The 18,725-nt window shown below is 33.9% G+C and overlaps 3 protein-coding genes across 4 annotated transcripts; 2 read left to right on the top strand and 1 right to left on the bottom strand.

The window, feature by feature from the left end:
* Nucleotides 1–749: 749 nt before the first annotated feature.
* Nucleotides 750–8,899, bottom strand: LOC108725349 (uncharacterized). 2 transcript variants are annotated; one of them, XM_018452316.1, is made up of 10 exons: nt 8,634–8,899; nt 8,132–8,475; nt 7,552–7,913; nt 7,168–7,441; nt 5,945–6,621; nt 4,383–5,012; nt 3,002–4,142; nt 2,315–2,714; nt 1,506–1,914; nt 888–1,190 (listed from the first exon to the last, which is right to left on the bottom strand). In XM_018452316.1, exons 3-10 carry the CDS (start codon nt 7,867–7,869, stop codon nt 888–890), a joined length of 4,152 nt encoding a protein of 1,383 aa, XP_018307818.1. In that variant the 5' UTR covers nt 7,870–7,913; nt 8,132–8,475; nt 8,634–8,899. The 2 variants fall into 2 exon arrangements, with proteins under 2 accessions (XP_018307819.1, XP_018307818.1); XM_018452317.1 differs by lacking the exons at nt 8,132–8,475; nt 8,634–8,899 and having other exon boundaries at nt 750–1,190; nt 7,552–7,869.
* Nucleotides 8,900–13,640: 4,741 nt separating this feature from the next.
* Nsun5 (Nop2/Sun-like domain containing protein 5) lies at nt 13,641–17,993 on the top strand. The gene is made up of 6 exons (XM_018452272.1): nt 13,641–13,916; nt 14,044–14,314; nt 15,747–16,003; nt 16,332–16,447; nt 16,615–16,787; nt 17,039–17,993. The coding sequence occupies exons 1-6, from the start codon at nt 13,791–13,793 to the stop codon at nt 17,986–17,988; spliced, it is 1,893 nt and encodes a 630-aa protein (XP_018307774.1). The 5' UTR covers nt 13,641–13,790; the 3' UTR covers nt 17,989–17,993.
* LOC108725332 (uncharacterized) lies at nt 14,079–14,843 on the top strand. The gene is made up of 2 exons (XM_018452273.1): nt 14,079–14,156; nt 14,357–14,843. Exon 2 carries the CDS (start codon nt 14,404–14,406, stop codon nt 14,821–14,823), a length of 420 nt encoding a protein of 139 aa, XP_018307775.1. The 5' UTR covers nt 14,079–14,156; nt 14,357–14,403; the 3' UTR covers nt 14,824–14,843.
* Nucleotides 17,994–18,725: the final 732 nt, after the last annotated feature.

Genomic DNA, 18,725 nt, shown 5'->3' on the forward strand with positions numbered 1-18,725 from the left:
TACGAAGAATTAGAAGAAATGGCGAGAAATAATATCTTCGCTGACATTAATTTCGGATAGTGTGGAACTATCCGAGGCGTCGAGTGGCTTGCCACTCGGTGTGATTGACTCACGATCTATAGATCTGATTCAATCCCACTTGCACCCACATACGCAATTTTTCGCGTTTAAGGAGCCGAAAATAGCTCTGGATTTGATGATTAAGGGCGGAAAATAATTCATAGTCCGTTCTTATTTTAAGACCGTCTTAAGTAATGTCTTAAGATGATAATGTAGCCCTCTGATTGGCTGATGACATCTTAAGACTGTACTTAAGACAGTCTTGAATATAAGAATCGACTATGAATACCGGCCTTTAAGAGATCTTTAATCATCCAACATTTAAGCTGTAAGTCCTATATATCAGTGGATATATTTATACATACATTTGTTCAAGTCCGGATTGAATGACAAATACGATGAGACAGATACTGATAAATACTGATATATTTTTTTTAATGTATCCTGCATTATAATTTGATGATCCAAAGATATAAAAGTTAAAACCCTATAAGGATTAAAAAAATTTCTAGTTGAGAATATAAAATTTGAAAAACCTGAAATTTAGAAAATTCCATCAAATTTAAGAAATGTTATATTACATAGTTCTCTAGATTTAACGGAATCTCTCCTGTGGTTACATATATAGAAATTAGAACTCGATTACATAGAAATTACGAGAAATCAAAATTTTTTTCTTTTATGTCGTGATATCACTTGCATATACTTACCACGATATTCAATCTTGTCACAATCAAGGAGATTAAAGATTGGGTCCAAAAACTTAAAAATTCTTGAATCTTTTATCAATATGTTCAATTTACAGAAAAAAGTCTGCCAAGTCAAATCTAATTGTCATACATGATTGATGCGGTCGGAAGATTAACTTCGGAGTTTGCGTCGGATAGGTCGGGCAAAGATAGCACCACTGGTATGGGTATCACTTGAATCTTCCCCGAATCATCTTCGCTTTGCAGCACCACCGCAGTGCCAGATTGCAAAATATCATTCGTCATAATTTCATCTGTTATGATCTCTGCACCAGACTCTATACTATCGGCCGTAACTTCCTCAGTGTACATATTGGAATCTTCTATGTTCATGATTAACTCGGTAGCTTCCGATGCTTCTCTCGAAGTTTCTTCATACTCCTAGAAGAATAATCAAATTTGCAAAAGAAATAAAAAAATCAATAAGATTCATTTGTTCATTAAGACTACACTTTATGTTGTCTTCGACATTTCCTCTCCGACAATAGTAATTCAAAAATATTAAAATAAAGCTACTAAATAAGAGCTTTATGCCCATGTCACACTACGCATTGAAGATTGAGGATTGCGAATTAAGGATTAGAATTCGACCAATCAGGTAATTTTAAGTTTAATCCGTTTCGTTCTAATTGGCTGAATTCTAATCCTCAATTCGCAATCCTCAGTCTCCAATGCGTAGTGTGACACGGACATTACCTGCTCATACACCTGTTCGTATTGCTCTCCACTTTCAAACTTGACTTCTTCAAACTTGACTATTTGTCCTTCCGATAAATTCGCATATTGTCCTTCCTGTTCTTCGAATTGCTCTTCGGTAACATGCATTTCCAGACTCATCGAGCACTTGATGGTATCTTCCTGATCGGATTCGACGTCGGAATCGACGCGCGCCGAATTCGAATTCTTCTGTTTAAGATTTCTTCCGGGTACAATACGCTTGAAACCTGAACCACCGAGACTCTCGTGACGACGTTCATGTTTGTTTTTGTCTCCGAGATATTTGAAACGTTGTCGGCATACGCTGCACGAATATGGACGTTCATTGGTATGCGTACGCTCGTGACAAACGAGAGCACTCACTTGTTTACATCGCCAAGGACAGTATCTGAAACATATTAAATAAACAATAAATAAATGTAATATGTAAATAACATATATATATATAATATGAATACTATTCTTAACTTTTCCATTTTGATAAGACGCAAGCGATTACAAATTGTAATTTTTCAAATTGTTATTAAATCATACTCGCACGCGCGAGAGACAGAGACAGATTAGATGATTTTCTGATTGAATGCGTAATAATACCTGAAATGTATTTTAATCGTGCGTTTTCAATACATTTACATTTTGCAGAAAAAGTTACAATGAATTATTTGTCATATGAATATTTCAAGAAGAATAAAATAACATTGAAGTAATTTTGTATATAAAAATTAAAAGAATCAATTTTTTTTTCCTGCTATAAATGTCTAGTAATAAATGTATAATAATTCACTTACTTGCACTGTAAAGGTCTCTCGTCGCTGTGTCGGTTTTGATGATGCTTAATCAGCTGAATTTTTGTCTTCAAATTGAAACCACAAATCTCGCAAGTATATGGTCTTTCCTCAGAATGGGAGATCATATGAGTCTTTAGCCGTAATTGGTTCACGAATCGTTTTGGACAGTGAGGGCATGCTAAAGTACCCTCAAGACGATTGTGCACGACCATCAAATGATGACGCAGACGCACTTCGGAGTTGAAAATACCTTCGCAGTCGGTGCATTTCAACGGGTCCTTTTCCATATGCGTATTTTTAATATGTGTACGAAGTATCAGCTCTGTCTTAAAGGTCTTATTGCAATGATAGCAGGAAACCCGTTTCTTTTCGGGCAGACCAGACTCGTCGCGGGTAATACCTACAAAAAAATAATTTTTCTATTATATCGAAAATTCCAAAAATGTATTAAATGTTTTTTTCTCTTTCTTTCTTCTTACTTATTCTCTTTCATATATATTATCTAGAAATTTCTCGCAAATACTTTATATTTATTTTAAACTCTAATAATATTCTCGTAAAGTTATAGACTAATAATATATAATACTATAAAGTATTATAAACTGAAGACTACTAGAAATGTTAGAATCACATTATAAATTATTTACGGTGTTTATAAATCATTTAACAGCATCAAACATATGTTACCTGGTATTGACTGATTATGAATATGCGACATATGCCACTCGAGCGATCTCGTCGAAATCATTGATCTGTTACAAATATGACACGTATACTGCTTTCCATCCTTATGTTCTCTATTCCTGTGAATTACCAAAGTCGAATGATTCGGGAACTTTTCCCCACAAACTTGGCAGGAACATTCTTTCAAGCCTCTACTTCCAGTTTTTTCGTGCACTCTCAAATGCAGCCTCAAACCATCCCTCCGATTAAATCCAACGCCGCAAGTATCACAACGAAACTGCCTTTGATCTTCGTGAATTCTCACATGTTGCTTCAAAGTCGAACTGTTTTTGAACATTTTGTCGCAATGTGGACACTGGATACTGTAAGCTTTGTGTGTGTGCATATGTTTTGACAAACTGTAAAACGGCACCAATTTTCTGCAAACTGGACATTCCCTCTTATTTCCAACCGGTTGATGTTTTCTGATTCTATGATGTCTTAAACTCGCGGGATTCTTAAAATCTGCACCGCAATCCTCGCAAAGATATGCTCTTAAAGTAGTGTGAACAGATTTTAGATGAAAGCTCAGTTTTTGTTTGAAAGCAAATTTTTTTGGACACTTTGGACATTGATAAATCTTCTCCAAACTCGTGTGTTGCGTCTTCTGGTGCTGGTCCAGAGTTCCTTGATGTTTGAATCTTTCACCACAAATCTCGCAAAGTTGACCATAAAGAGTATCAACGTGTTTCTGCTCATGTTGACGTTTTTTTCCTTTGGAATCTAGGATTATGTCGCAATATTTGCAAATGAATTTCTTCACGCAAATCACATTATGATTTCTTTTCGCTTTATTAGTTTGAAATTCTTCCCCGCAATCATCGCAGCAATGAAGAATACGATAATCGTGAGATTTGAGGTGTCCTTCAAGGAGATCGCGGTTGGAGAAGATTTCGGAACAATAATCGCATTCTAAATAATTCTCTTCTTCGGAAAGAAGATCGAAAAGAAGACCGATAGGATGTTGAGTATCGATAAGATCCGGAAGCGATTTAGATGATGATTTTACAGTCGTGGAGAATCGATCCTCATAGAGGGAGATTATATCTTCATCCTTAAGGCGAGTAAGAATGATTTTACGCTGCTTCAGATACTCTAGGAATTCCTAGAATAAAAAAAAGAAATTGAAAAAAAAATAAAATGACAAATTTAAAAAACCGGAATAAAATTATAAATGTGAATAAAAAATTTTGTACACCGGGGATTCCAAAGATTCAAAGAGATTCAAGGCCTTTTTTACAATTGATGATAATAGAAAAATGAATAAGAGAGATAAATAAGAAAAGATTAAAGATAAAGTATCGCATTAGTCTTAATAGTGTTTTAATAATGAAATTTCAATTACCTGCAGATTTTCTGTTTTCCCCAAGACTTTTGCTAATTTTTCCAAATTCTCTTCGCTACATGATTCGTCTAGTTCCTTTTGCAAACTTTCCTTTTTCCGCTTTGTTTCTTCCAATTTTTTCATTCTCGATAACTTTAAATGTTCTTCTGTATTATCACTAATCCTTTCTTGACCTTTCTCAATCTTTTCACCTCTCTCCATTTTCATCTCTTCTTCCTCTTTCTGCTTCTCGTTCTCCTTTTCTTTTATTTCCTCTTCCTCATCTTCTTCCTCTTTCTCCTCTTTCTTCGTCTCTCTCTCTTCATTTATATTCTCTTCTTTTATATCTATCACCTCTTCTTCTGTATTTTCAAAATTTGATTTAATATAAATTTCTTCTTCTTGAACTTCTTTTTGTGTTTCGTTCACGATATACGTTACTGCCGCCTGACTTCCAAGAACTTTTTCTCGTTTCTTTTTATATTCTTCGATTTGTTCCTCAATTATTTGTTCACGAGCGTCGGGGCGTCGAGATGAAAAATCCTTCGTCAGTGTTTCGTAACGTTTGAGAAAACGTTCAACAGGCTTGAGATCAGCGGAGACTGGTGCTACTGCGCGTTTTGGTTCCATGGGTTTGTCCATTTTCTTGACCTGAAAGAAGTCACAAATATATATACATATAATATATAAAATTATAATCTACAGGGTGACCCATTTTAATCGACGGATCCAAATATTTCTGTTCCCTTGCATTTTACAAGAAAATGTTTCAGACAAAAGTTGTATGATTTCAAGGGGGCCATAAAATGGTACCATTGATTTGACTTTGGATAGTCGCTTAAAGGTCACATAAAGGTCACCTTCAATTTCTTAAATTAAACCCACTATTTTTCATTATATATTCTTGTAGCTTACCTCGAAAGCTTTCTAAAACACTATAATAAAATATTTTTTTATGTGACCTTTAAGCGACTATCCAAGGTCAAATCAATGGGTACCATTTTATGGCCCCCTTGAAACCATACAACTTTTGTCTGAAACATTTTCTTGTAAAATGCAAAGGAACGGAAATATTTGGATCCGTCGATTAAAATGGGTCATCCTGTATATATCGTACTTAAAAATACAGAAAGAAACTAATGACACAGAAAGGAACTTCTTGATTAAACATAAAATAAAATGACATAAGTTAAAATAAAATTTAAAAAAAGAGAAACAAAAAATGAAAATATAAAAAATAAATAGTGGAACTAAGATTGGAATCAAATGGAAATTGCAATATAATTTGCAATTTGGAATATAATAAGAATGGTAATTATTTATAATTTTTCTTGATTTTGTAGGGATACAACAAAATTAATAATCAATAAAAGACCGAAAATAAAATATAACAATTCGTGTTAAAATAAGTAAGAAGAAAAAAACGAAGAAATAATTTCTCTGCAACAAAATAATAAAATGGGAAAATAAAAATCAAAGAAAACAAAAACTTATATAATAAGTTTTATTAAATTTTAATCAATTTTATGCACACACAATTTTCAACAATTTTTTCTCTTAAAATCATTTGCTCACACACTTACCTTTACCAGAAGAATCTCGTTCGGTTTGGACCCCTTCACAGTTACGTACATAATTCCTTCTTCTTCTGAAGGATTATTCATATTCAAGAGACTGTTCGTATCTAACTTCTGCACTTTATGCTTCTCTACCATACTTTGTATCTCATCTTCCCCTCCATTATTCGTTGTTATCATTGGTATTAGTTTTCTTTTCAAGATATTCGGCTGCCACATTCCATCTCTTTGATTTTCACCCTCTGAAGTCTGGGAAACTTCAGATTTCACAGAAATTCCCTCATTTCCTTCCACTCTCACATAAGAATCTGCTGCCATATCATACTTGTAAACAGTTTTTAGAGATTTTTCTTCTTCTTCTTCATCTACCAGGAGCGCGGGGTCTTCAGGATCAAATTCCTCAATAGATTCTTCATCTTCTCCTTCTGCAACTTCTTCGAATATCCCTCCTACCTGTGTCACCTTTTTTTCCTCCTTGTCTTCTTCCTCCTTTTCCTTCTCCTTTTCCTTTTCAATCTCGAAGTCCTGTCTCATTTTCGATTCGTTCAATGAAAAGATGGCACAGATTTTGGGAACAGAATCATCTACTTGATTTTCAGGAATTGCTTTGTTTACATGTTCTGTTGATGATGAAGATGAGTTTTGTTGAATTGTGGGGGATAATTGATATTCTGGCTTTGTTTCTGGAAAGAAGAATTTTCCTTATTTTCACAATATGTCATCACATTTTTATCTTCTTTTCTTTTATTAAGTAAGCGTTGCAATTTACTATTATATTCCAGAAATGAGATTTTCAAGTTATAAAAAATTTTAAACTCCTTTACGATACATAACAAATGATATATCGAGAGAATTAGTAATCACGCTTTCTCTGAGTTACAAATTCTTTGATCGATTTTGATTTTCAAATTGATTTTCCTAACAGCATATCTAAGCAATTTTCAGTTAGAGAAGCAATAAACAATTAAAATAATTTCTGAGAACAAATTTTTGAAAAGCTTTAAAGTTGCCGATGGATAACAAATTCTTCAAATAATTTTAAACAGACATTACTTACAAGTAAAGTTTTTATTTAAAATCTTGTTATATAGCAAAATCTAAATAAAAATATTAAAAATCATAAAATAGATGTTCTTTCAAAGTAGAACAATCTATATGTGATGTACAATTATTCACTGTAAATTAAAATACGTTAAAAAGAAAAATGCAAAAAAAATACAAAAAAGTACCTGAATAGGATGGTTGCTTATCCTCTTTTACTATTAAAGAGTCATCGATTGGTGTTACTTTCTTCATAGCATTATCAGTCGTAAGATTGACATGGATAGATTTTAGTTTTATCTCAGCTTTTTTTATCTGCATGAAAAATTTATAACTCATTCTAAGATCACAGATACAGTCCATGCACATTTGTGTGGACAGATTATCATAAGGATTAACTTCGAGATGCTTGATTTGTTGACTCAATCGCAATTTGATACCCTTTTCACTAAAGATATCCACCTACAACATGAATTAGTCGTGAGAGTAGCTATAACTATATGACTCAACCAATAGTATTCAATAAATATCAATCAAATGTAATTAATAATCATAATATACAATGTTTATACCAAAGGCAGTTTTAGGCCAGCGCAGGTACGGCAGTATTTTCTTAGTTCTTGCCGCGTCTTTTCGAGAATGGATGTATTATTTTGTTGCGACTTGCTGTTACTCAAAGACGAAATCCTTGTCAACTCATTTAAGCTCTCGGTGTCCTGTAAACGGACACGAGGCGTAATTTTCTTCAGCTCATCTATGTCTCGAATTTGACCCACAACAGACCCTATTTGAGATATTTTGCTGATAGTGCTATCGGTACCATTGTTGGCATGTTGAGATTTAGATTCACTGTAGTTGTGATCACGCTTATTGATTTCGGGATTCGACATCTTCTCCTTTTTTTCCTTCCTCTTCAGGATCACTTGCACTTGTTCTTCAACATGTGATAAATTTTAATTTTAATATTTTTTTCTATCTTTTTGTAAGATAGAAAAAATACATTTCATACATAGATATGTATGAAATGTATATCTTCATTTATATTCCTGGGAAATTTTTAATAACAAATTTTAAAAAAACAAACAAAATGTAATAAAAATAAAAAATATTTTATATTTACTAAAAAAATCTTCATAACACAAAATAAAATACCTTAATCATTGAAGAATCTAATGCTGATTATAGTAATGCTAAACATTCTGTAATATTTGCTTGTTTCTGCTACATAATCACCTTTCCCTTTGCACTTATATTACAACTTTGAAACAATTGAGTTTTAGTATTGCTAATGCCACGGTGAACATTTCATTTTTAAGATCAACTGCATAAATTTGTGTGCTTTTATATTGACCACTATAACGAGCATAGAAAACAAGAGATTAACAAGTTTGTATTTCCCTGGAACTTTTTACAAAATCGTCAAGATGTTCTTCGATTAATCGCAACAGAGAATCTCTCTCTGTCTCTCACCCTCTCTCTCTTTCCTTCTTTCTTTTCTAAAATAAATATATATATATATACACATCAATAGTTGTATTTTAAAATTCTGCATTTAATTCCTATCGAGCAATATTATCAGTCGATAGTGTGTGGGTGTATTAAGACTATTAATTCTAAAGTCAATTTGATGTTCCATAAAAAGCTTGATTCTCACCGAATCAAACCAAGAACCGAGTTCAGGCTAGATAGAGACTCGGTTATAACGTAGGATAAGTTTCAACCTCGAAGCTGCCGAAAACAGAGACGTACTTTCAAAAACCGTCGTAACTCAACACAATACCGACGATAATGATCCCGTCTTCGACGAGAGGAAACTCTAAATTCGCAATATACTCTGGTATATTCGATACTTGGCCGTGAGTGCCAGATGGCGCGTGCAAATGGCGGCCTTTCCACGGAAATGCTTGGAAACACCTCGAAATAATGGACGCTTTTGACTGAGCGAGCCGTCTAGATCAGAGACCTCTAATGGCTCTCGCACACAGGGCGCGGCAACGCTTGTCGGAAGTTGTCGCGATAACCAATCATTCTTTTGCTTTTATGGTAAAGTATTAAATTGATTGGCTACCGTGCCAATTTCTGTCGTGTGGCAAGCGTTGCTGTGTGCAGGAGCTATAATAAAGCTGACTTTTCATGCGCAGCACGCTGCAGCAGCAAGATATCAAAGCAATAGAAATAGAAATATAAAAATATACACAATAGAAATGTAGGGAATAATTCAATAATTCCAATTGAAATTCATTCAGACTTGTTCCGTGATAGGTTGTAGAATTATAAGTAGAAATTAGTAGAAATTCATAGCGTTTTCGAATGGAATCGGTTTGAACCCGATCCGGTTCGATTAACCCATGTTTGACCCGAAAGTATCATAAGAGGTCTGTTGCGTCGCAAGCTCCAACATGCTCCAATATGCTCCTATTCACTCTATCAAGCACATTGGAGTGAGTAAGAGCTATGGTAGGAGCATTTTGGAACATATTGGAGCATGCGACACGACAAACCTATAGTCTCGTCCAATCAGAAATAAAAGTAAAGCATAAGTTTGTCCGCGTCGCAAACTTCAACATGCTCCAACATGTTCCTACCATAGCTCCCATTCATTCTATCAAGCGCGTTGGAGTGAATACGAACTATAACGGAGCATTTTGGAACATGTTGGAGTATGCGACGCGACAAACCTATAGTCTCGTCCAATCAGAAATAAAAGTAAAGCATAAGTTTGTCCGCGTCGCAAACTTCAACATGCTCCAACATGTTCCTACCACAGCTCCTATTCATTCTATCAAGCGCATTGGAGTGAATACGAACTATAATAGGAGCATATTGGAACATATTGGAGCATGCGATGCGAACAAACCTCATGTAACGTCATGGATTCGACCCAGTTCCGAAAAAGTCGGAATGGATTCTGGGCACCTATCATGGAAAAAATCGGAATAGATTCCAATCGGAATTATTCAATTATTCCCTAGATTTCTATTGTGTTTTTTAGGGAAAACGGAATTATTCCGATCGGAATTCATTCCGACATGTTCCATAATAAATACCCTGATCGGAATTATTCCGTTTATCACTAGATGTTATTAGATGGGTTATCATGGACAGTCGGATTGTTTCCGAAACGGTCGGAAAGTTTCTGGTACCTCGCGAGCTGGCGAAATGTTGATTCCGATCGGAATCAACATTGAGAACGTGAGAACGACAAGGATAAAGTAGGGACTTAAACCCTTGGAGGTTAAGTCTCGAGAGATCGCTTGGCTGGGATGGTTGTGTACTTATGTGTATTAGGAATCATATAGAAGAGCTAAAAATAAATTGTGATAATGGTAAGTATTGGAAATATTTTACAAGAAAATTAATAATAATATTAATAGTAATTACCATTATATATTTTATTTATACGCGGGCGAAATAATGCGTTACACACACAAAAATCGATGTTTTAATTTTTCTTTTGAGAAGGATCCGATGCGGATCGAAACGTTTGTTGTTATTGCCGGCATTTAGATTAAAGTATGTATTAACCTTGGCTCGTAGCCCTATTACCTATTTATATTAATAGTAATATTATAATATTAATATTAATTATTTTTTAAATATTGTCTTTTTCTTTTTGATATTATAGTTAGCAGCAATACACTGTGAAAGAGAAAGGCAGCAGACAGAGATAAATGCAAATAGAATAATGAGAAGAAGATTACGAGACATGCTCGATCCATTTGCTCTGCTTGAAAATCAATTTATCGGTTTATATCGGTTAACTAGGGATATAATTAGAGGACTTAGTGCCAATTTCACCAACCACGGTTAGATTAACCGACGGTTAAAGTTAGCAGGGTGGCCAACAGACATTCATATTCTCTCGTAACCTCTTATATATTGTCAATTTTACGGAGCTTTGTCTATCTGAAATTTCATCAGTGAGTGAGAATACAAAATGAATGATATTATAAATTACATATTTTTTGACAAATTTGCTGGTTACAATTTAGAAAAACGTCGAAGACCACGTAAAATCAAACCACGTATAAATTATTTAGAATTGTTTGACTTTTTTTCACATGTATAATACACTGTTTATTGCTTCCCACAAATTTCAGGTTAGAGCCAAGAGGTTACGAGAAAATATGTGTCTGTTGGTCACCCTGCTAACTTTAACCGTCGGTTAATCTAACCGTGGTTGGTGAAATTGGCCCTTATAGATGCGTTGGAACCGCATCTTCCTCTGCAAAGAAGTCCTCTGGCAATTCCAAATGAGTTTCGGATTTTCAATACAATCAAACTAAAATTATAATAATCCCCCAAAGAGTTGATGCTTCTAGTATCTCAATACGTTTGAAGCAAACAAAATGACAAATGCGATTGGTCAATTCCGATGGACTAACTGGCCAGTTAAGTTAACTGGGCTTGATGACAGTGGCCCTTATTGCGAAAAATATAACCTATTAAATACAAAATAATGCTCAAAGGACAATCATAATACTGACTTGATTAGTTGTTATCATTTTCATGTATGTTATTTACTTTATTTTGAATGAATTTTATTAATGAATCTGTTGCTAACTTTTAATATTTAGGGGTACATTCCAAAACGTTCTCTCCGAGGAAAATTTTATTCGAAATATAGCACACGTAATGTATGCTATAGCATATAGAGTAAAATCTTTCTCAGAGAGGACGTTTTGGAACGTAGCCTAGGTAACCATATATTGTGAAAACGGGCCTTAATCACATCTCTTGGGCTGCGTTCGGAAATATTACCCGGGTGCCCCCGTGTATTAGCCTATCCTTATTTAACATTAGGTGAACGAGGATAAAAAGTATGGGGGCATTCGGGTGATGTTTCCGAACGCAGCCATATGTGTAGTGCTGTACTACACTCGGGCTGCGTTCCGTTTCACACATGATGCGCATAATGTATCATTTATCCTTGTTTAACATTTGGTGAATAACAAGAATAAATGATGCATCATGCGCATCACGCGAGAAACGGAACGCAGCCTCGGTCACAGAAAGGTTGCAACACTTTTTACGATGTGTTTCGGAATGCAGTTTGCTCACTGAACGATTGGCTGTTATTTATGGATCCATGGCTGCGGTCCACTTGACGCTACAAAGCGTTTGAGCGACCAATCAGAACGAAGAATTTTATGAATTGACTAATCAAAGAATGCTTCGAAGCGTTTGTAGCGTCAAGTGGACCGCAACCTACGAGTAAGAACTTCTTATTTGATATAACTTGAAGAACAGGTCGGTAGATACATAGTATTTGTCAATACCTGTGCTAAAATTGATTTTAGAGATTAGAAACGTGTATATTACGTTTTATACGTTTTTGACGTAATATACGTGTAATTAATAATAATAATAATAATAAGCTCGGGAGGCAGCCACCAGTTGAGGCCCGCCAGCGTCACGCAGACTAGATCCATTGTGTCTTCCCGGCCGTACTACCTCCAGATCAGATCAGATCGTCTTCCTCCAGAAACGGAGAAGATCCCTGACCTGGAGTTGACATACCTGCTCGGGCTCGAGAAATACCGAGTATATTACATCAAACGTATTTTACGTGTAACGTAAAAAATCCTAGAAATTGTCAAATGTCCCAACCGTGCCTACGACCGCTACGACTTCTATTGTAGACCCTGCATAAGGCCGGAATCACACTACGCATTGAAGATTGAGATTGAAGATTGAAAAATTCAAATTTGACCAATCGAAACGAAAGGAGCTAAAATTTCTTTGTCCTTATTGGTCAAATTTCAATCTTCAACCTCAATCTTCAATGCGTAGTCTGATTCCGGCCTAAAAGGTTGCAACAGATTTTTTTCCTATGATTTTCAGAATGTAGCCTACTCTTCGAGCGATTGGTTTTTACTTACGGATCCATAAGTAGGAACCAATCGCTTGATGAGTAGACTGCATTCCGAAATCCATTTAAAAAAAGTGTTGCAACCTTTTAGTCGGTGAGTGTACATATCTATTTGGTCTACATTTTTAGCTCTAATGGAATATGCCAATCAAATGCAAGAGCTCACTGAGCGCTCTGCGCTTCTGGATGCATCCAGTATTACAACCGCTCACTGAGCGCTCTTACATCTGATTGGCATATTCCATTAGAACTAAAAATATAGACCAAACAGGTACAAGAGCTCACTGAGCGCTCAGTGAGCGGTCGTGGTACTGAATGCACCCACTGAATGCACCCAATGGCTGCGTTCAGCAGACTCAACAGTTTTGCAACCGTTTTATGATTGTCTGCTGAGATAGGACCATTCTTCTAGATCTAAAAGTATGATCCAATTAGCGCGAAGGAAACTTCCAACAGTTGCAAAACAAACGTTCTGCTGAACGCAGCCATTGGGTGCATTCAGTGGGTGCATTCAGTACCACGACCGCTCACTGAGCGCTCAGTGAGCGGTCGTGGTACTGAATGCACCCACTGAATGCACCCAATGGCTGCGTTCAGCAGACTCAACAGTTTTGCAACCGTTTTATGATTGTCTGCTGAGATAGGACCATTCTTCTAGATCTAAAAGTATGATCCAATTAGCGCGAAGGAAACTTCCAACAGTTGCAAAACAAACGTTCTGCTGAACGCAGCCAATGTGTGAACGCTCTCTAAGATTTAAGGTTTTCTCCCGTAAAATGAACAGATGAACTAAAACCTAACCTTGCCTAATTCGTGAAACGAATGATTTTGAAGCAATTTGAAATGATTTCAAGTAATTCGCAATAGCCTGTCGAGATGATAATGATTGATTTATTTAGTTAAAAAAGATTAAAATTTTCGAAGAGTTGAATCCGTAATATGTCGAATGAATTTGTGCATTCTGTTACGGTCCCGCGTATCTACAAAATCACGGCTAATATTGTGCGCCGCGTGCGAGAAGATGGTGCTAGCCTAAAAACGCTGATTTACGAAAAAAAGCATCCTGTAAGTGTAAAACATAGTTGAAAAGAAGAATGTAAGATCAATTGGAAAAGATCTGATCTTTTTCTGTTAATTAATTATGCTACTTATAATTACGTTACAAGAATGTAATTTATCGTGTACGATTCAGAATGTGGCCGGCATATACGGCCTCGCGGTCAACACCTTACATGCGTTACCTCACTTAGACCAGCTGTTTGACAAGACCCAAATTCTAACGGAACAACCGCGTCTGAATCCCTGGTTAGCCAGAGTTCTCATAACGGAGCTTTTATGGCGCAAGAGATGCCTGAAGAACCGCTCCAAGCCAGTCCTAACTGTCCTAGCTTACGAAAACAAACTACGGGAACAGTCAATAAACCTCGGCTACATAGAAACTTTCGACGATTATAAAGACAAAGGTAATTATCTTTAATAATCACCGCATGCTTGCATTTTTGCAGAATTTCAATCTTCGGAGACTCGTAGCGCAGTAAAGACATTCTCCTTCATGGTCCTGATTATTCGCAACTGCAGAATATTATCCAGTCGACAGAACAAACAAGTTAAAATTGGAAATCTGCAAGATTATCAAAACAGACCCTGTCATCAGGAATCGATTTGTGACAAAAAGAATAACTGTGCTATGGATCCGGCAGCAGTACTGGGAACATTGTTCCTTTATAGCATCGCCATGTTTACTTTGCCATTTGCTGCTTTCTTTATGATACAACGTTTTATGATATTAGAATTCCAAACTGATACTGCCGTGACTAATTACATTTCTGTACTAGCTGCTGTAATCACAGTGAACTTGATTATCTCTTGTTATGTTTATCAGGCTTTAAATGAGCCTATTGAGGAGAAGGAACAAAGTGAAGATGAAATTAGAGTAGAAACTAAAGAGAGTTTAAATAAGAAAGATGATTAAAATAGTTTTCTTACCAAAAAAAAGAATTTGTAAAAAAAGTTGTAAAATGTTAAATATTTTTTATATTATTTAATTAAAAACAAGCACTCTTTGTTACTTAACTAAAGGATATATATGTAATTGATATATCTATGTGCATAATGGAAAAAGAAAGATTTATTAAAAAAGATGTAAATATATAATGTATATAAATAAAAACTATATATAATGATGAATAATCTTTATCATAATAAAGTAGCAACAAAAAGTATAGTACTTTATTTTTAAAACATAAATTGACCTATAAATCCCTTTCAAAAGATGATATTTTAATTCTGCTATATATTCTACATGAGAAATAAGAAATTTTATTTTATCATTATTCTATAAAGTTTCACTTATTTAGACATTACTTTGAATTTGTGTACTTTTGCTTGGAAGCACTGCGTTACTTCTCATTTTATATGGTGGGAAATATTGATAAGTGCACCTAAAACAGACTTTATATGATATAAAGATATAAAAAATTAAATTGGATATATTGAGTGCACAATTAAGATCAAACTTAAATTTTAATGTAAATTTAATTTTAATTAGATGACAAAATTTTAATGAAAAAGAAATGCAGGTACATTTACAGATACAGAAAAAAAGGAAAATTTAGCTTAATAAATATACATATGTACTTTTTGCTATATTCAAAAGTTAAACTATTTCTTTTCATTAGATCAGATTATTTCCTCTTTTTTTCCTTTTAAAATTATATATATATATATGTGTATCTTATCACATGTATTTACAGAAATGTATATATATATATATATATGTATGAATGTATGTATATATATAAAATAAAAAATATATATTATTTATATTATGTATTTAATTTAATTATATAATGTATTTAATAGATTCTTCAAAAAGATTTTCTTTTTTCTTTTCAGTAAAAAGACCTAGATACGTTCGTGTCAATACCCTTCTATTATCGGTGGAAGAAGCAATCTCCTTTTTCCAACAGGATGGATGGCAATTATTACCCAAAAATACAACATATTCTTCATATCTACAATCCTTGTCGCAATTATCGAAGCCGCATTTTATACAAGATCTGCATATACCAGAAATGTTAGCTTTTCCGCCTTCGACAATCTTTCACAAACACAGTGGCTATCGCAATGGCAAGTTTGTTCTTCAAGATAAGGTATAAATAATAGAATCTTTTCTATCTGTACTGATATTTTCTTTGTAATTTGTACGATTATTCTAGTATTATCAAATATTTATTACACAACTAATAGCTCTCTAAAAATGTATATGTGGCGCAGTTTTTATAATTATTTAATATAAGTTTACATTTACTCAACTTTTACCAAATTTTTTTTAGTAGATTAAGTATTATTAATACTAATGTATCTATTTTTTTTACTAATACATGACTTACAATTAGCATCATTAAGATTTAATTAAAGATTAGTAAAAAAAAAGATACGTTTAATAGTTTTACGTTAGAAATCTTATTTCACATTCAGGCTAGCAGCTTGCCGGTGCACTTGTTGGATCCTATTAGTGGTTCTACAGTGCTGGACATGTGCGCTGCGCCCGGTATGAAAGCTACTTATATGGCAGCAAAACTTCAAAATAACGGGTACACAGTTTATTTCTCAATCAGATTCGTTATCAGATAATATATGAAAGATGAAATCCAAAAAATGTATTAATACCTAATATTTATTTTTATTGAGTAATTTAAGTAAAGTAATTAAAGTTTATAGAAATATAGATATTCTAATATAAATCATTAATTTTAAATAGGAAAGTTTATGCTGTGGAAATTGATGCTAAGAGATTTAAAACCTTACTCACTCAGATAGAAAAAACTCATGCCCTCTGTGTGGACCCTCTTAATCAAGATGCCTTAACTCTCGATCCAAAATTGTATTCACATGTAGAATACATTCTAGTCGATCCAACTTGTTCTGGATCAGGTAAAACTTCCCTTTCAATGTAAATTAATAATATCAAATTATTAAATTAATCAAAGAATAGCGTAAGGGACAGAATAAAAAAATAGAAAATAATTCTTTTTATGATTCTTCGCATTATTCCTATTCACGAAACGCATCTACTATTGTATAAAGTATAAATAATTTATTTAATTGTAAATTATCTTCTGTAAAATATACATAATTTTCATTTATGTATAATCTACGATATAATCTTACAATTTTCATTAAAGGCATTGTCGACAGACCGAAACAGAGTGAGATGGATGGAATGCCTGAACCACAGCGCTTGCAAAATTTACAATCGTTCCAAGTTTATCTTTTGAGATATGCGCTGTTCAATTTTCCGAATGCTAAAAGAATAATCTACAGCACATGTTCTCTATATCCCGAAGAGAATGAGGAAGTAGTAGACGAAGTTCTGGCCAATGTTGGAAACGCTTATCATTTGCTACCAGTTAGGCAATTGCTTAAAAATAACTGGACAAACTTCAGCTCGAAAAAATACAACTGCGGGGATTTATGTTTGTATTCAAAACCAGATGATGATTTTTGCAACGGTTTTTTCATAGCAGTATTCGAGAGAAATTTTGATGTGACTCTGCCAAAGTGCAAACTTAAAGGAGGTAACGAATATAGTATGAATCTTATTGAGGCTAACTTGAACATCAAAAAAGATGACATGACAAAAACAGTCGCACACCAGCAAGAAAAATGTGAAAAGAAGAAAAAGAAGAAAAAGGAAAAGAAAGAAATAATTTTAATGAGTGATGAACAAATGAAGATATCGACAGATATTGTTGAATTTGAAGTGCCTGACATAGATAGCAAAATAAAAGCAAAAAATAAAAAAGAAGTTGAAAAAATGGATGTTTGCAACGATTTATCTAATTTTAATCATAAAGCATTAAATGAATCTAAAGATATACAAAAGGAGACATTAGACGTCATGGAAACGAAAAAATCGAGGAAGAAAAGAAAATCGAAGCATGAAAATACACTTCAAGAAACTGGTTATGACGAAAAAGAGGAAAATAAGAAAATTGAAGTTGAACTGCCAAAGATAAAAAAGAAAAAAGAAAATAAAGAAATCAAGATCGATGAAATTCATAAAATAGAGCAAGGGGAAGAAACTGTAATTGGACCATCAAAGAAGAGGAAAAAAAATAAAGAGATTTATTAAATACACACACAAATAAATATGTTGTTAAATAAAAAATCATGTATTTTTTTTGTACTGTATCATCGCGTTATTCCTTACACGGCAGTGTCGCTGCGCTTGGCTTAGCGCCGAGACACTACCGTGTCTCCAGATTCCGTATTTAGTCTATTTATAAAATTGCCAATAAAATAGATGAGAATATTGTATAGAGATTGTTTTTTTGCTATGTTAAATTTTCTAAAAGTCTAGAGAAATCTGTGCTTCTTTATTTGCATTTTTTTGTATCTTAATTTTTTTTCTTTATCTAAACAGTGGGTACATACTTATAAAAGATAACAAAACCATTTGTTGATTACTCTGCTATTATTTAATTGTCTCATTGATCAATATATCAACTGTTCGCGATTGATAACTGAGAGAGCGAGTAAATTTTTTTATCTACTGTAAGTACACACTCATTGAATGAAAAAAGACAAAAAGAAAAGAGAGAGTTGTATAAAATCCGTCCTAAAGAATATTTCGCTAACTAAACGTGTGTGTAAATTGTGATTGCTTATGATGTTGGCAACTTGCCATAGATTTGTCTTCAACGATTTCGAATATACCGACATTGTAGCAACATGCAGGCAACAATGTGTATATATATATATATTGCTAGCAGTTTAATAGCAAGATAGCTGCATCAATATTATCTTGTGTTGTCGGCAATATGAAAGCATTGCATGATGCTGCATATTATTATGGCAATATAATGGCAG

This window comes from Mycetomoellerius zeteki, unplaced genomic scaffold, assembly GCF_001594055.1.
Source record: "Mycetomoellerius zeteki isolate Tzet28-1 unplaced genomic scaffold, Tzet1.0 scaffold343, whole genome shotgun sequence".
Lineage (NCBI taxonomy): Eukaryota > Metazoa > Arthropoda > Insecta > Hymenoptera > Formicidae > Mycetomoellerius > Mycetomoellerius zeteki.

What these genes read in the sequence shown, in the direction of transcription:
- LOC108725349 (XM_018452317.1), bottom strand. Translation starts at nt 7,869, where the DNA reads ATGTCGAATCCCGAAATCAATAAGCGTGATCACAACTACAGTGAATCT. An exon ending in ACGAGATTCTTCTGGTAAAG is followed by an intron (nt 5,013 to 5,944) that starts GTAAGTGTGTGA and finishes GACTTCTTTCAG; the next exon opens with GTCAAGAAAATGGACAAACC. An exon ending in TCATAATCAGTCAATACCAG is followed by an intron (nt 2,715 to 3,001) that starts GTAACATATGTT and finishes ATTTTTTTGTAG; the next exon opens with GTATTACCCGCGACGAGTCT.
- Nsun5 (XM_018452272.1), top strand. Translation starts at nt 13,791, where the DNA reads ATGTCGAATGAATTTGTGCATTCTGTTACGGTCCCGCGTATCTACAAA. An exon ending in TTTACGAAAAAAAGCATCCT is followed by an intron (nt 13,917 to 14,043) that starts GTAAGTGTAAAA and finishes TGTACGATTCAG; the next exon opens with AATGTGGCCGGCATATACGG. An exon ending in GCAAAACTTCAAAATAACGG is followed by an intron (nt 16,448 to 16,614) that starts GTACACAGTTTA and finishes AATTTTAAATAG; the next exon opens with GAAAGTTTATGCTGTGGAAA.
- LOC108725332 (XM_018452273.1), top strand. Translation starts at nt 14,404, where the DNA reads ATGGTCCTGATTATTCGCAACTGCAGAATATTATCCAGTCGACAGAAC.